The sequence below is a fragment of the Callithrix jacchus genome, chromosome 12 (genome assembly GCF_049354715.1).
Source record: "Callithrix jacchus isolate 240 chromosome 12, calJac240_pri, whole genome shotgun sequence".
In the NCBI taxonomy this organism is placed as follows: Eukaryota; Metazoa; Chordata; class Mammalia; order Primates; family Cebidae; genus Callithrix; species Callithrix jacchus.
This window is the reverse complement of record NC_133513.1, coordinates 86,489,159-86,505,060: the sequence shown is the minus strand read 5'-3', so window position 1 is coordinate 86,505,060 and position 15,902 is coordinate 86,489,159. Positions and strand designations below refer to the sequence as shown.

Genomic DNA, 15,902 nt, shown 5'->3' with positions numbered 1-15,902 from the left:
TTAATCCTCAAATGTACGCTAAAATGTAGGTTTTATATTCTCCACGTAAGAGTTAAAGAAAACCAAGATGAGAGAGGTGAAGTGATTTAAAGCTTATAAGTGGCAGAGCTGGGATTCCAGGCTCAGGCTTGGTCTCTCCCTCCCTGACTTCCCTAGGACTGGTGAGTGGCCACGAGGAAGCCAGCTCCCTCTTTTTAGTATCAGCTCTGCCCAGTATCTGCTGCAAACCTACAACAGTCTTGCCCAGAATTTCCCAGAGTATATTCCCTGGAATGCACGATCTTCAAGGAGTTGAGAGGTTTATGTGCAAAAAACTGGCAGATACATTTAGGAAAAGTGGTTTAAAGAAGTTAATTGGGGTTCTTAACTATGCCTTTTCTATCCTTAAGTAAACTGAGACTCTTCAAATGGAATTAAATATACAGTTTCCTGATCTGATTGATAATGGGACTCTTTTATCATTGAGCTTCCTACAAAATGAATATTCCATGGAACATATCCAGGGAAATGCTGCTTTAGCCACTTAGAAAATAGCTGTGATGAAACATGCTCCAAATAAAAACAGTGAGAGTGTGTATTTATGCTCAGAAGCCTTTTCGTATTGAATGAGCTGCAACCAGTCAGCTCCTTCCTTCAGAAGATGGAGATCTACTGGGAGGTCTCTAGAGAAGGGGTGTGTGCTAATTGCTTGATCAGGTAGACAGCCTAGTGGGGAGGCCTGACTCACAGAGGTCACATCAATGAATCCACACTAACAAAATGTTCTCGAGTTGCTCCTTATACGGAGATAGATGATTTAATGTATCCTTTAGGATGGGATTCTTTCCACTTTCCTACCCTTTGCTATCCAGCCTCTCTAGAATGAGGTGGGGTATAAATAATTAAGCTAAAAATACAATGAATTATCACATGCATATGTTTCCAAAGTACTGTATGCTCCATAGAACCAGTATTCTATGCGATGTTAAGAAAAGCAAAACAATTTTGAATAATTTCAGAGATGTGTCTATGCCAAGGTACATTCATGGTAAATAACCAAGCAGGGACAGAAAGTGCAGTTTCCCAAATTTACTTGAGAACTGAGCTCTTTTCTTTCAGGTCAGCTGCTCCACAGGACACAAGTTTAGACAACAGTAGTCTAAGGTGTAACTTTAAAGTAAATAAGGCCTTTTTTCTTTTCCTTCTCTCTCTCTATTTTTTTTTTTAGGCAAGGAGATCAGAGCTTACACATATAAATGAGAGTTGCAACCTAGGGTAACTAGCAGCTCTTGCCAGCAATGTGGCCACTCTTTCAAAGGGCTTTTGAAACTCCTTGCAGTCATTGTCTCCAGGAATTAGGGCACATTCTCCTGAATACCCTGGTTAATGGCAAAGGTTGACCCTTTGAGAGGGGATTTGATTTGGAGAACAAAACTATGCAAAGTCAAGCATGATGATTCATGTTCAGGAGGAAGTAGTCAGAAGTGGTTAAAAGTGAGGACATGGGTTTAAACCCCAGCTCTGCTACTTAATAGGGGTGTGACAGTGAGGAGGTTACCTTTTAGGACTCAGCGTTTCATTTGCAAGATAGAGATAATTGTATCTACCTCAAAAGGTTACCATGATGATGACATTAAAAATGAGATTGATAAAGTGCTTAGCACCAAGCAAGACAAAAATAACAAAACCTTGCCTGATTTTATTGCATGGCTGGTAAACTGGCAGTGAAGACAATTCTCAAAGGAGGGTCCAGAAATCTTTAGCCATGGAAGCACCATTGGGCAAAATCTATGGCCCTCCATGAAATCAAGAGTCATTTGTTCCTATACATTTCTAGTCTGTATTTTTAAAGACTTATTGCATTTTAATCACATTTCACACATGCAGACACCTGCCATCTTGCTATGTAAAAATGAGCCTAACAATTTTTTTCCAATCCTTGCTTCATGAAAGGGATACTGAAACATCATTTTATCATCAACTGCCACAGGGAGAGCCTGGTGAGGTCCCTTTGGACCTGTTGGAAGATTTGGGAACTACAATTATTATAATAGTAGCCTTATAACAGCCAGTTTCATATTACGAGGTTCTTTCAATAAACAATCTAATGTATTGGTTTGTAAGAATTGATTCAATAATCTTTGTCAATTTCTTTAAATAGGCCATTTCTATATTAAAGTCACTGTGTGTAGAATACAACAGAATTTTAAGATAGGAAGAGACATTAGATGTAATTAAATGTGAGGGTCTCAAAATGCCAAATTATGTTTGTTTGTTCTTTATACTGTTTAAAAATCTACTTCCAGATTTCTATCTTCCCCTAAAAATGAGGAAGATAGGGCTCCATATGCATGTACCACATTCCCATCAGCAATAATGAATTGGAGCAGGGGATGTCATTTTTAGGTGAGACATACCCTCTCTGGTTTACCTCAGTCACCACTACTCCCTATTGCCTTATACTCAACTGCTTCCTTCATTGATCTTAGCACCCCAACCCCCACTAGCATTTGAGTTTCAGAACCACAATTTTATCTACCTCTAATATTTTATGCAGTAAAAGCTGAGGCCCATTGATATTTTGTGACCTACCCATGGTCACATAGCCCATTACTGGCCAAACTGAATTTCAAACCCATGTCTCCTGACTTCGAGTTCGGGCCCCTTTCTATGCTACCATAGAACCACTCATCTGAAGATTGCCAATGTTAATTATTTAAACAAAATCTGACACGTTTTACAAAATGTGGTGCCAGTCATTTTATTTATATGAGGAAGAAGGGAGAGGGTTAATGACTTTTTTTGAAAGGTAAATAGTGTATGTTTCCTGTGAGAAGTATTTGAAGGAAAGATTTCTCAGCAAGTTCTGCTAGAAACCTGCGTGTAGAACCACAAAATGTTTAAAGCTGAGATTATTGGCAAAACCAGATTATACAATCAGACACTAATCTGTTGTTATGGTAGTTCAAATTAAAGTGATTTTCAGATACTGTAATAAAGCTAATGTGTATTGAGTTACAGGAACCTTGCCAAGCATTTTTCATGCGTTGTTTTACTTAATCCTTACTGTAATTCTGTGCAATAGGACTATGGTTCTTCCTCATTTTGTAGATACAGATATCAAGACTTGATTAAGCTTGCCCCAAATCACACAACTAGTAAACAGCCGAGTGGGGATTTGAACCCATGCTTATCTGACCACAAGCCTGTTTTGTTTGTCTTATTGCCAGCTCACCAGGGTCAGCTGTTTTGATATTACAGCTGATGCTATAAAGCCCTTGCCGATATTTTGTCACCCATATTAGCCACAGGGTCAACAATCAGTAAGCATCACCATCATCACCAATCAACTGAATATAATTTTGAAGAAAATGAGAACACTTATCAAGACTACCTTACAATACATTTAAGTAGACCAGGCACAGTGGCTCACACCTGTAATCCCAGCACTTTGGGAGGGTAAGGTAGGAGGATTGTTTAAGGTCAGGAGTTCGAGATCAGCCTGGGCAACATAGCAAGACCTCATCTCTACTTATGTAAAAATAATATTTAAAATAAAACCAATGCATTCAAATACAGGCAAAATGTAATTTACCATCTCAAGAGTCACTACCAGCTTGGAGCTGCCATATCAGCGTGAAGAGTGACAGCGTGTCACTCATCTTTATGTCCCTCACAAAGCCCAACATTGTACCTGCTACCCAGTAGAGCCTCAATATATGGTCTGCTAGAATGGGAGGCTTTTGTTTGCATTTTGTTGCTGCTTGCAACTATACAATAAATAAATACTTGTTTTGGCTAAGCAGGTACTTAAATAAGTCAAAAAGTAAATTATCTTTGTGTTAATGATTTTTCTTTTCATATTAATAATGCTCGACTAATGGTTCCCTTTAGAAGTCCTGTCAGACTGGATAAAGGAGAATCTTACCCTTCCCAGGAGAGACTAGTCAGCTTTTGCAGTCCAACTAAAACCCTGGGAGGCCAAATGTGAAGTCGGTGTGGGACAAAAGAGATTCAAGCAATGCATCTAAGGAAAGATTTGGATGCTTTGCCTCCGAAATCAGGAAGGCTGGAAATCTCTGCTTAGGAAGTTTGAATTCATAACCTCATGAGCAAACATCTTGCATTATTTTAGTTCGGCTCACTTCCCAGACCTCCACACCATTATTAGTTCATGTGAACTCAGATAGGGTGCACCAAACATCAGAAAGAGTGTGAACATAACCAGCACTATCTGCTGAGAGGAACACAGGAGTCTTCAGCACAAAATCTATGGAAACATAAACTGGATTCAACAAATATATGGGAAGCCATGTCTGGGGCCACAGCTTATTGGTGATCCTCCATGAAAGTCACAAGGCAGATACAAGCACCGAAGTTCTAACAAATGGCACACAGTACCAGAGACATCAGTAAAGTCTAGAGAATTTGAGAATCAACAGAGGTCATAGAATGAGATCCTGCAGTGATCTGAATGGAACTTGTTTGGGCGTGTGTGTGTGTGTGTGTGTGTGTGTGTGTGTGTGTGTAGAGTCAATGGTGTGAGTGATAACTCTGGACAAATAGAATGGAACAAATGCTATGGATGCCAGCTCAGGTGTCTGGGCTTTCTCTGTTTCAAGGGAGTCATGAAAGCATGAAGAGCTGTGTCTCAGGAAAGGCAGCGCTAATGGAGATGGATCAGATGGGAACTGAAAGCAGAGAGTGAGGCGTGGAAGCTCCTGCCACAGCCTGTGAAATAGTGAATGAAATGCAGCCTCAGTTAAGGCAGTGATGCTGCGGTGAACAGGAGGAGGCAGATTCTCATGCTGTTGGACAGGATACTTGTCCAGGTGGAAGTGGACAGTGAAAGAGAAGGTACCTCTGAAGTTTTATTGCCTAAATAACTGAAAGGATGAAATATGCTTTCAGAGAAAACATTTGGAGTAAGCACTAGTTTGTGCAGTTATGAGAATTAGTTCGCTTCAAGTAACAAACCTATACATGGAAACTTGGATCTAAAAGTTCAAATTATTTTTAGGAAAGTAAAAACAAAAAGAAGTAATTAACTAAAAAGTAAAAGATTAGATCATAGGGCAAACTATAGACCAAACAGCCTAGATGACTGAAATTTTTACTTTTTCGTCCATCATGGGGGCATCCGCCGGGTACAAACCAAAACATACTCATCTATGATCAGCTAATAATTCCTCCAAAAGCATTCCTGGCTGATGGTTCTGGCGTGAGTGGTCACTGAAGACTGCTGAGTTGCAAGCTTGTGATACAAGGAGGAATAGAAAAAGGTAGCAATTGCTTGAAAGGTAAAGGAGGCCATGAGTATTTTTTCCTGGACAAATTATATTTTGAAGGACTAAATAATAAAGCCTTAGTAAGGATGGACTTACTCCTTCTTTTGCTCATGTCTTTTGCTTTTCCATTTGTTTTTAGTTTTTAATTTCTTACGGATCATGTATTTATGTGTTGATTGTGGATTAATTTTTAAAATAATGCTATTCCCCTCCTTTGATGCTGAAAGATCAGTTCCATGTTTCAAACAAGACTACATCCCATCAAAATACGAAGAAATTTTTTCTGGTCACATCGAATTCTTACATGCAGTGTTTTGTTTTGTGTTGTTTTGTTGGAACATGTTACTAAAACTACCCTGGAAATCACTCCCTGAAAATAGAACTCTCTTGGGAATTACAGGGGTTTAGTTCATTAAAATATGTTATAAATGGGTGGTAACGTGGCCACATTTTATCCTCTTGAATTTGAATTTCACTTCCATCATCAGCCTGTATCATTGGGGATTTCAGTCTGTAGTTGAGAAGGAACAGGGCTGTAATGTGTGAAAACACACTTCTCTAAATTACATTCACTAAAATTACCACTTTCTATCACTAAAAGCAAGCTAGAATGCATAACTGTTGTCATTGATTATGTTTCAAAACTGGCCCTATGTAAAACGTGAATGGAATTGCATTTGCTTGGGAAAGGTTTTTGTTGTTATGTTTAAAACCATAAGTGAGATTTTTTAAAAAAATGTATTTTTACAACGAATCTGATGAATTTTTATTGAATAATTTTATTTTTTCTCTCTCTTCTCTACAGTGTGGGGTTTTCTTTTTCTTGTTCTCCAACACAAACTGCCAGCTGCGGCCTACCAGGATCTTTTCCCAAACAGTGCATGTAACTTAAGATACCATGTCTGTTTTCCTCAGTACCCCAGACTGACATTTCAACAAGTACTTCTTTCTCATCATGGCTTTTGCAGAAGCTCTGAAAAAGCATCTGGGGCATAACGACATTATCAGATTTTTAGGGTGGATGATGGAAATAGGACATTTGCTTTAACCCTTCGCAGCAACAAAGCAAGAAACCAATGAACTGTCTTCCTACATCAATCAAGCTGAATGGATTCTGAAATTTATTCCTTCACACGTTATGATGGGTGAGTGTGGTAATTCACAATCACAAATGCTGCTGGAATTTTTGCAAACCTCAAAGACTTGTGCCATCTAGGCCTAATCTTGTGGTCCAATGCCTCTGGTCTTCATGTTCCAATGGGGGACTGGCAGCCTATGTGGTGTTTTCATGGTACTGGACAGCCTTATCTCACAGAAGAGACCTTTCTGTCTGTGATCCATGCATTCCCACAATTGTTATGATATTCAGAGCCTTCTCATTTATTTCCTACTCAGTGCACATGAGTTTATTAGACTTTTTCATGAGGATAAGAGAAAGCAGAGAACACTGGGCAGGAAGGATGGAGAACAGAGTCTTTAGGAACAAGGTTCTGGAGATTAGGGACAAACTCTGACCCCTGACAATTTTGCATAATATCAGCACTGGCACAAGTCTACCATGCTGAGGTTAGCCCATCCCAGTTAACTGAGAACAAACAGGGCAAGAATTACTCGCCTTTTGTTATTTCTGAAACCTGAACTGCTTTTAGAAATAAAGGCTGGAATGTTCCATAGGAACTCGGAGCATGGGACACCGGCATGGCACACACTCGGTTGGGCTATTTAAAAACTGGTCCCTTGGCTTCCCTCTGTGATTCTAAATACGTGTAATCACATTACCCTGCAGCAGCCGGTAACTATTTCTATAACATTGTCCAGCATCTGTGCTTGCCGTGACTGGGTCCACCCAACAAAAACAAAGTGGAGATGTGGTAACTGATTAGGTTAATCACGCCAGGCTTTCTGTGCCACAGCTAATGTCCATCTAGTGTTGACTGACACTACTCCTTGAATTTTAAGGACTGATCTATTTAACTATCCTAGGGGAAGAAAGGTGCCTTAGCATATCAAAAGGATGCTTTTTAAATGAGCCATTTATTTATTTAACAAGTGACACCATAAGCACAATTTATTACTTTCTCAGAGGCAGCAAATTCTTATTCTGTGGGAGGACCCCAGCATTAGAGACGCTGCCACTTTCTGTGGGAAAGAATCTAACACTTTCTCCAATCACACGACTAGCTATCAATCAAATAGATAAACACCTTAGGAATATCTAGTCAATTGTTAATCATTTGAAGACATCAGCCAGTAGAAGGACATTAGCCAGCATCATTACATAATGTCACAACATCTGATCAAGTTTGTGAATTCAATGAAGCAGTCAAACCAGTTCAAGGATTTCATTTGGACAAAACAATAGATTGAGTGACTTTTAGCTTTTTAGCTTGATGTAAAATTTTAAAACCTTGACATTTATAAAGTGTGTAAGTATTCGCCATGCCCTATGCCAAGTGTTTTATCTACTTAAACCTTGGAAATATGTGTTCTCACTTCCATTTTACAGATAAGGAGACTGAGGCTCAGTGAGACTTAGTAATCTGCACAAGATTACATGTTTAGGTTCTATGAGTGTCAGTGTAAGGTTTAAACACTTGTCTCTCCAATGGCAACTCCATGCTGTTTGCTTCTGTGTATGTAACTTCAAACAGCCAAAACAGCCAAGTAAGGCAAGAAAACCAACAGACTAAAAACCAAACAAGTGAGAGCCTTGAGTCCTGAATCATGCAGTTAAGATAGCCAAGACTCAGCCGATCCACAACTGGCTAGTTCTGCCCATATCTGTTCAGCTACAAACCAAGTCTGTTGCCTGATACCTGAGTCCTGGGAGACTCTCGACCCCCACGTGATGCTGCTGTTAAGAACCAAGACTCCAATAGCCAAACGTTACACATCAAAACAAAGTATACATGTTCCATTATGCCTGTGAACAGATCTGATTTCTTAGTCAAATATTATTTTTTTGAATATTTTCAGGCATTGACTGAATATGCGGTTCCCTTGTGGCCAACTCAAAACACAGAGCAGAGAGTAATCCTTTGCACTACCCTATATTAATATTTCTTTCCCTCCTTGGAAGGGAACTAATTATAAATTAGATAAGATTAAAAAACAATCTCTTGAGAATTGGTATTTTAAGGAATTACCTAGAAAGAACGGAGGTGTTTTTTTCCCCACATGGTAAATCATACAGAGTAGCAGCCTGCCCCAGATCCCCAAGATACAACATCTTGAGCGCATATGTTATGCTGGGCTCTGTACTGACTAATTCAAAAACTCCAGGGCAAAAGAACCAAAGTTCCCAAGTTAAAAATGAAAGTAAAATAGTGGAATGGAATTGGGATCATTGTTGCAACATTCTGACAACTTCATACATAGCCATGAAAGTAGACAGCACGACAGGTTAATAAATTTGCCATCGTAAGAATCAACCTGCATGCACTGTTAGGTGAAGTCGCAAACAAACCCATCTACCTCTCACTGTACTGATACTGTTGCTTTTTCTTTTCAGAAATAGAATCACATTTGACAAAATTAATATTGAGATCATTTTACTAGAAGGCTTATCCAAATATATGCCATATTAAAAATAGTCATGATATAAATATTTCTCACAAGAGCTGCAGCGATGGTGTGAATAAAAAACTCCCTTCTGAGATTTCAGTAAAACCAGATCTCACAAAGGATCTGAAAGAAAACAGAAAACACAAAACAAACAAACACACACACAAAGAGACACACACACACACACACACAGAACAAACCGTAGGTTAATCCGGTTTAGCATAACAGTGACTATTTTGACACTATTTTATGAAGTACAATACTATTCCTTCCCAGATGAAGTCAGAGAAATGAATCGGCTACAGGTTTCTTATGATAATGTTCAGGGCTGAGGGGATCTAAGCATGTTCAGCAGCAGCTAAAAAAAAAAAAAAAATCAAAAATTCTAAATGCAGCAAATGTTAGCACTGTCAAATGGCCAAGCAAGCAAGAGGAATCTCTCTCTCTCCATGCCCTTCTACGAATACATGCAAAGCCCCAAATCCACCGGCTGGAAATTTTAAATTGTAAATTAGATATCAAAATGCTTACGGGCCTTACAATGAGGTAACATCAGGAGGAACGGTGCGTGGAATGGATCTGGCATTCTCACATAAAGCATTATCTTTGGTACAAGTACACACGGCAGGGCATTTTGGCTTCGCTGGTTTCTTCCCCTCAGTCAGCAAAAGCGCAGATAAGAGACATAGGAAATAAGCAATTCTTTTCAGGGGAATGCAGGCATTTCCCATCCTTTTGCTTCTTTCTGATTCCATGCAGTCGAGAAAATATCCCCAACCATGAACAGGGCTTCTGGAATTCAGATGGTGATTGTCTTGCTCTAAGAACAGGTCACATAGGAGTCCACCCTTTTTCCTCTGCCTCTGTATCTCTGCTTTTTCAAAACAGGGACCTGCAGCTGATTCGTGAGCTTCTCCTCGCTCCAGCAATGCACTGCTCGGGGGAAGAGACCTGTGAGGTACTGTGAGATGGGAGGGATCCAACTGCTGGAGGAGAGAGCCGACTTGCATCACCACGAAAACACTGAGCACAGACCAGCCTTCGAAGGCAAAGCGAAGTGATGTCACAGAAAATAAACAGCTTTCTGCTTTCACCGGGAGGCCCTTTAATTGTTACCAAAAATAGGACGGCATTATGTCTTATTAGTGAGTGGGTGGGCGCGTGGGTGGGAGCAGTCATCTTGCATAGGATGTCGGCAATCTCAGAAACCTCTGGGAATCGGCTTTGCATGTAGCAAACAACCTAGTAAGAAAAACTAGCTTTGGAGCCAGCCCTGGCTGGAAAAAAAAATGAAGTTAAATGAAACTCTCTCTGCAACATTGGATAAAACCTTTTGCTGTTTCTTGCTGAGCCCACCTGGCTGATGCCATCAGGGAAAGACAAATCACAGCAGATGAAGACTGTGACTTTCAGGGGATAAATGTGAGTAAATACTTTTCTGACACTTATTAACTATCATGAATGATTGATTTTCCTATCCCCCCTGCATCCCCCATGTAATGCATTCCCTCCTTCCTTGACAAGGAAGGGAAACAGAAGTGCGGACCTCTCTGTGTATAATCTACCCTCCTCTGATTCTCCCACCCTCCCTGCTTTGGCAGTAGCACCAGAAGCCTGGAAGGAACTCCCTGCCAGCAGGAGGCGGCCAACTCTAGCTTCCTGGGCTTTGAAAAACGCCTGGCTCAGCCCGGAGGCTGTAACAAGGTGGGGGAAATGCTGGACTAAGAACCAGACACCTGGCTTTGAGAACCCAGGTCTGCTGTGAACTCGCTGAATCTACTCTCCTGTCTGTAAAATGGGGATGATAGCAGAGACATTCTGGAATTAAATGAAAATGATTGGCTATGTTACTCATGTACTTGAGAGGAGAGGGTGGGCCCTCGAAAAGAAAATTCATTTAAAGAAGCAATCAAGAGGCCCTGGTCTTGGGGTGGGGTGGTTTAGTCCAACAGAGTAGGAAGACTCTTGGGATGGAGGAAGAGGAAGAAAACAGACCCCTGGTTATCTCACCATGGTGAAGGCGGCCAACCTGCAACTTGGCATGGCCAGCCTGGGATATCAGGCCATGTTCCTCTCTCCTCTAGCTTCTTAGACTGAAAGTATTAAAAGGACTGCTTGAGCAAATGGGTGATTTTGACATAACCTCATTCTGCATCAGAGCTTACAGCATTGCCATTCTACCCTTTTGCTCATGCAGCTAGTCCCATGCTCATTTCAATCACTTGTTCAGTTCTCTGTAAGCTCTTTGAGGGGTACAGTGGCATTCATGTGCATTCTCGCATTCGATAACTGTCTGTTTACCCCAGAAGACTGCAAGGTCCATGAAGTTAGAGATCCTCTAGGAACCCAGGGCCTATGTAGCACTGTGCATGTAGTGGGCAACCCGGATGCCTATGCCAGCAACAGCAAGTGTACACTCCATTCATGGTCATGCTCAGCCAAATAAACTTTCAGTTCCACCTTGCAGTTCTAATAAAGAGATCTGACTTAGTCAAGGAAGTCAGGGGCCCATTCCCTGAAGAAGCACTGATTGAGCTGAGTTCTCAGGTAAGGAGGAGTAACAGAGAGGGTTGGTGAGAACACTCCAGCTAGAAGGAACAGCATACATCAAGTCCAGCTCGTGATCTGCAGAGCAATGGCACGCCTCTGCAGAATCTGGCAGAGGGGTGATAGTACCTGGTTTGTGTTACAAAATGACCAGTAGGTTATTATCATTAAGCCAGTTTTTGTGGGGTTGTAAATACTGTGTGGTGTTTTTCTTTACAGAAGGGAAACAGAAAACCTCTTCATTCAAGAGAAGTCATGATTTGAAAGTGTGTTATGAATGCTTCACCATCAAGGACTCTGTGGAGGAGGGAATGGAGGACAGTGTTTTTAGAAACTGTGACCTCTGGGCAAGCCTCACTTTAAACAGTAAGTGTCACTTAAAAATTGGCTGCAAGTCAGGTTTTTGTAAATTGAACCCTGCTTCAAGTGCCCAGTGGAAACTTGCTGCATAAAATAATTATGTGGTAAAAGTTTTATGGAGGATCGTTTTTATTTGAAGTCACCCCCTAAATCATCTAACTTGTAAATGATGTGTTCTGTAATTACAAAATGAAGACCCTGAGAAGCTTCAGGGACCTCAAAGGTCTTGGATTCGATCCTTGCATGTTACAGATGGAGAAATTGAGGTGTGGAGGGACCACACAGAGGCCAACACCCTGCACGGGGCGAGACTCAATGGCAGAAACGTGGTTAAAATGACTGATGGAATTGATCGGGCTAAGTCATTCTCTACGTTTCACTTTCAAATGTTTCAAATCATGAAGACTGCTTGACTGGCTGTTGGCTTTGTGCTATGAAGGCACAGCCAAGGAAGGGGTGAGCTGCCTTTTTCTTTAGACTTGGTAAAGCCAGGAAGGCAGATGAATGAGGGGAAGAAGTCATACACACACTGTTCACTTTGCAGCTGTATTTATCTGGCGGTTCAGTTTGCCAGTTCAAGGGGGAGAAGGACCATTGGGGAAGGGAGGGGTGGGGAGGAGAAACTCTAAGGGCAAATTACAATGGGCATTCTGAAAAGACAGTAACGTTTTCTTTTTCTATGACATTTAAAACCCAGACTTGAATTCTTTATTCAATTAAAAACACCCACTAAGGTCAGGCAAAATTTAACCATGTAATGCAGGATGCTGGCCACCTTTTGGGGAGGAAAAACCACTTCCTGGCTCCAGAACTGGATCTGAGGAGGGACCTGGGGAGATTAAGGCAGGTTGCTACACTGAAGTCTTGAGAGCCTGAAGAGGAGGCCCTATTGCTGTTAATGCTTCCCATCCTACCCTCCAGGAAGCCCCAGGGAGTGCAGAGATGGAAGCAGGAGGTGGAAGCTTAGGAGTTTCCACCATCTTGGAGGCCTTCAGATAGGTATGGCCACCCACCTGTGGATCACAATGGGGACCCTGGGGAGAGGGGCTTGGAAAGGATTAAAGCAGAGTTGGAAGGAGGCCCAGGGAAGCCAGGATGCCCAGCTGAGGCAGGCTCAATGCCCAGTCTGCAGCTGAGCTCTGCAGTTTGCCAGCCATATGACCATGGGCCGATTTAACCTACCTAAGTCACAATTTTCTCCTCTGTAAAATGAGGATAATAGTATGTATCACAGAGTCATTAATTTTTTTTTCTTATTTTTTTATTGCATTTTAGGTTTTGGGGTACATGTGCAGAGCATGCAATACAGTTGCATAGGTACACACATGGCAGTGTGTTCTGTTTGCTTTCACCCCTTCACCCACATTTGGTGTTTCTCCCCAGGCTATCCCTCCCCACCTCCCCCTCCCACTGGCCCTCCCCTTTTCCCCCCAATAGACCCCAGTGTTTAGTACTCCCCTCTCTGTGTCCATGTGTTCTCATTTTTCATCACCCGCCTATGAGTGAGAATATGCGGTGTTTCATTTTCTGTTCTTGTGTCAGTTTGCTGAGAATGATGTTCTCCAGATTCATCCATGTCCCTACAAACGACACGAACTCATCATTTCTGATTGCTGCATAATATTCCATGGTGTATATGTGCCACATTTTCCCAATCCAGTCTATCATCAATGGGCATTTGGGTTGATAGAGTCATTAATTTAACATGATAATGTATCTAGAAGTGCTTCTTGTGCAGTCTGATACGTGTGAAAGATCCATCATCATCATCATCATCATCACCATCATCACCATCATTCTCATCATGGTTGCAACAGGACTTGAATTCTGAACATGTGACTCCTGGGACCTGGGAAGCAAAGCTCTCAAATGAAAATGCGGTTAGCTGAAGCATATATTCATTTTGGGAAGCAGGCACTTCTGAGCAGGATGATACACTGTGGCCTGGTCAAGGGTGTAACCATGGTAAGGAAACAAGTTGCCTCCTGGAAAAAAGAAATCTCACCAGTTTGCATGAGAGTAGGAGCACCGATGCTTGGCCCAAGGACAAGGTCCAGAGGTGGAGAAGATTAAGGTGGCTGTGAATACAGGATGAAGACCTTTTTCAGCCTACTGCCCTTAAGTGTGTGTAAGTTCCAAGAGAGTAAGAGAAATCTTTCCTGTACCAGAGTGGGAGTTCTCTCTAGTGTGGTGGACACCGTTGCATGGCATGGAGGTGCTCTAAGCAACTATGCACTCTGCAATGGTGGCACCAGGAGCTGCTGAAGAGGTAAGACAAACAATGCTCCTGTCCAGGCCGGGGGATCAGACCAAAGTCATGGAATTTTTCACCAGGAGCAGCTCAGCCTTGGTGGCCCAGCAGCAGTGACAGCCCTGCAGACATCAAAGGAACTGGGAAACAATCCCAGCAGAGAGGCAGGGCAGAAGAGAAGGAAAATGAGGGACAAGGTACGATGTTTGGGAGCACATGTACAGTGTTCCCTGGGCATCCTCAGAAAGACTGGAAGGGGGTCCTCGGCTGGGGGTTTCTGGTGGTTCTGGAAGAGCTGTTGAAAGCAGAGTAAGAAAGGAACAGCATGTGCCTGGTTATGATCCCAGTTTTCCCCTCAGGCTGGTGTGGTGGCCTAGGAAACACACATTGTGCAAGTAAACAAATCACTATTGGGAGGCTTAAAAGATCAAGCATGGCCTTGCCTCCTTTTACAAACACTCAGACATGCAAACTGGTGTCATTTTAAGCAGCTTTCTCAACAGAGCAGGGTATGCAAAACTGCATGTCAGATATGATAGTGGGTCCAGACGTCAATATCAACCTAGTGAGTGCAAGTAGAATTTGAAAAGTAAAATCATTTTGAATAAAAAATTAGAGCATATTGCATCAGTAAGGATAACTATTGCCTTGTGAAGCCTTTGTTTCCATTCTTTGTGTATGTATGTAGGCACAATTTTGATATAAATTGTGCTTCTTTCAGTTTACAACCAAAAAAAAAAAAAAAAGAAAGAAAGAAAAAGAAAGGACGGAAAACTGCTTTAGAGGATGCTGAAGATCCTTTCCCAATCCAGGAGTCCAAAATGGCAGGGAAATGATCTTGACTCCAATAAATTTCACTTACTGGTTGAAGTTAGCAATTAGACTTGTTGGAATATTGTTTCTGTTCTTCACTGGCTGTGTGAACTTGGGCAAGTTGCTTAGCTTCTCTGTGCCTCATTTGCAACATTAATAAAGTAAAAATAACAATACTATTTCTGCATTGTTGATATTAGGATGAGTGACGATGTACATGAAGAGAATGTTGCAAAGTGGCATTTGACTACTGATAGTTCCACTGGAAATAAATGGGAAGGGGGTCAAGGGACGATCTTTAAGATTATTTAGCAGTAGTAGGTCATTAGGGCTCTTTGGTAGCAAGTGGCAGACACTGACTCTGCCAACATAAGTGTAAAAGGACCTTGTTGCCTTGTTGATAGAATGACTCACAGAATCCAAGGAGGGGTTGACTAAGCAGGATTTGAATGAAGGAACTTGTGAGAACTTGGGAATATATGTGGCAGGAGCTAATGGATGATGCGCTCTGACAGATCTAGTCCAATTTATTCTTATCCCCATGGTCCTCCCCAAAAGATAGAGTATGATGGACTGAGCTTGGGTCAGGCGCCCTGCCCATTGGAGCACTTTGGGCAGGCAATCTCACCAAGATTGCGCATGGTGGGAGAGAGGTGGTTCCATGAAGGCAAGTTGGGTACTGCTGTCAGAGCAGAGAGAGCAGAGGCTGGGCAGGTGACATCCAGGGACACTCATTCGAGTAGGTGCACCAGGCTCTGATAGCTAATTTCATTGACCTTTGCCCCTAACTCAACCTCATGGTCTTAAAGAGAAATGACCAGAAGACAATTTAGACAGATATGAATACTTTTGCCAAGGACAGCTAACCTCTGGTGTTCTAACTGTGGAATCAGGGGATTTTTGTCTCTTATAGTATATGAGAATAGAAATTGGGCCAAGACAGGAGTTCAGAAGTAATAATAATGAAAGCTGACTCTCATAAAATGCATATTATGTGCCAGCTGCAATTCTAAAGCACTTTACATATATTGACTCACTTAATCCTCATAACAATGCCATGGGCTAGATATTACTATTATTTCCCCTATATTAGCAGAAAA

At 41.6% G+C, this 15,902-nt stretch overlaps 2 protein-coding genes across 6 annotated transcripts in view; one reads left to right on the top strand and one right to left on the bottom strand.

Moving 5' to 3' along the window:
• Window positions 1-9,816, bottom strand: part of LGI1 (leucine rich glioma inactivated 1) — a 37,611-nt gene extending 27,795 nt beyond the window's left edge. Inside the window, exons 1-2 of one of the 2 annotated variants that reach the window (XM_002756447.6) lie at window positions 9,372-9,816; window positions 8,883-8,954 (exon numbers count right to left, since the gene is read on the bottom strand). In XM_002756447.6, coding sequence (XP_002756493.2) covers window positions 8,883-8,954; window positions 9,372-9,586 — 287 coding nt within the window. In that variant the 5' untranslated portion in view covers window positions 9,587-9,816. The remainder of the gene's footprint in view (window positions 1-8,882; window positions 8,955-9,371) is intronic. The other variant, XM_017979143.4, reaches the window with a different exon arrangement.
• FRA10AC1 (fragile site, folic acid type, rare, fra(10)(q23.3) or fra(10)(q24.2) candidate 1) overlaps window positions 9,817-15,902 on the top strand; it is a 91,991-nt gene continuing 85,905 nt past the window's right edge. For 3 of the 4 annotated variants that reach the window (XM_078346068.1, XM_017979140.4, XM_078346066.1), the window contains exons 1-2: window positions 9,817-10,253; window positions 11,598-11,744. The gene's annotated coding sequence lies outside the window, so the exon portion shown is untranslated. Of the gene's footprint in view, window positions 10,254-10,499; window positions 10,586-11,597; window positions 11,745-15,902 lie in introns of those variants that run through there. The other variant, XM_078346067.1, reaches the window with a different exon arrangement.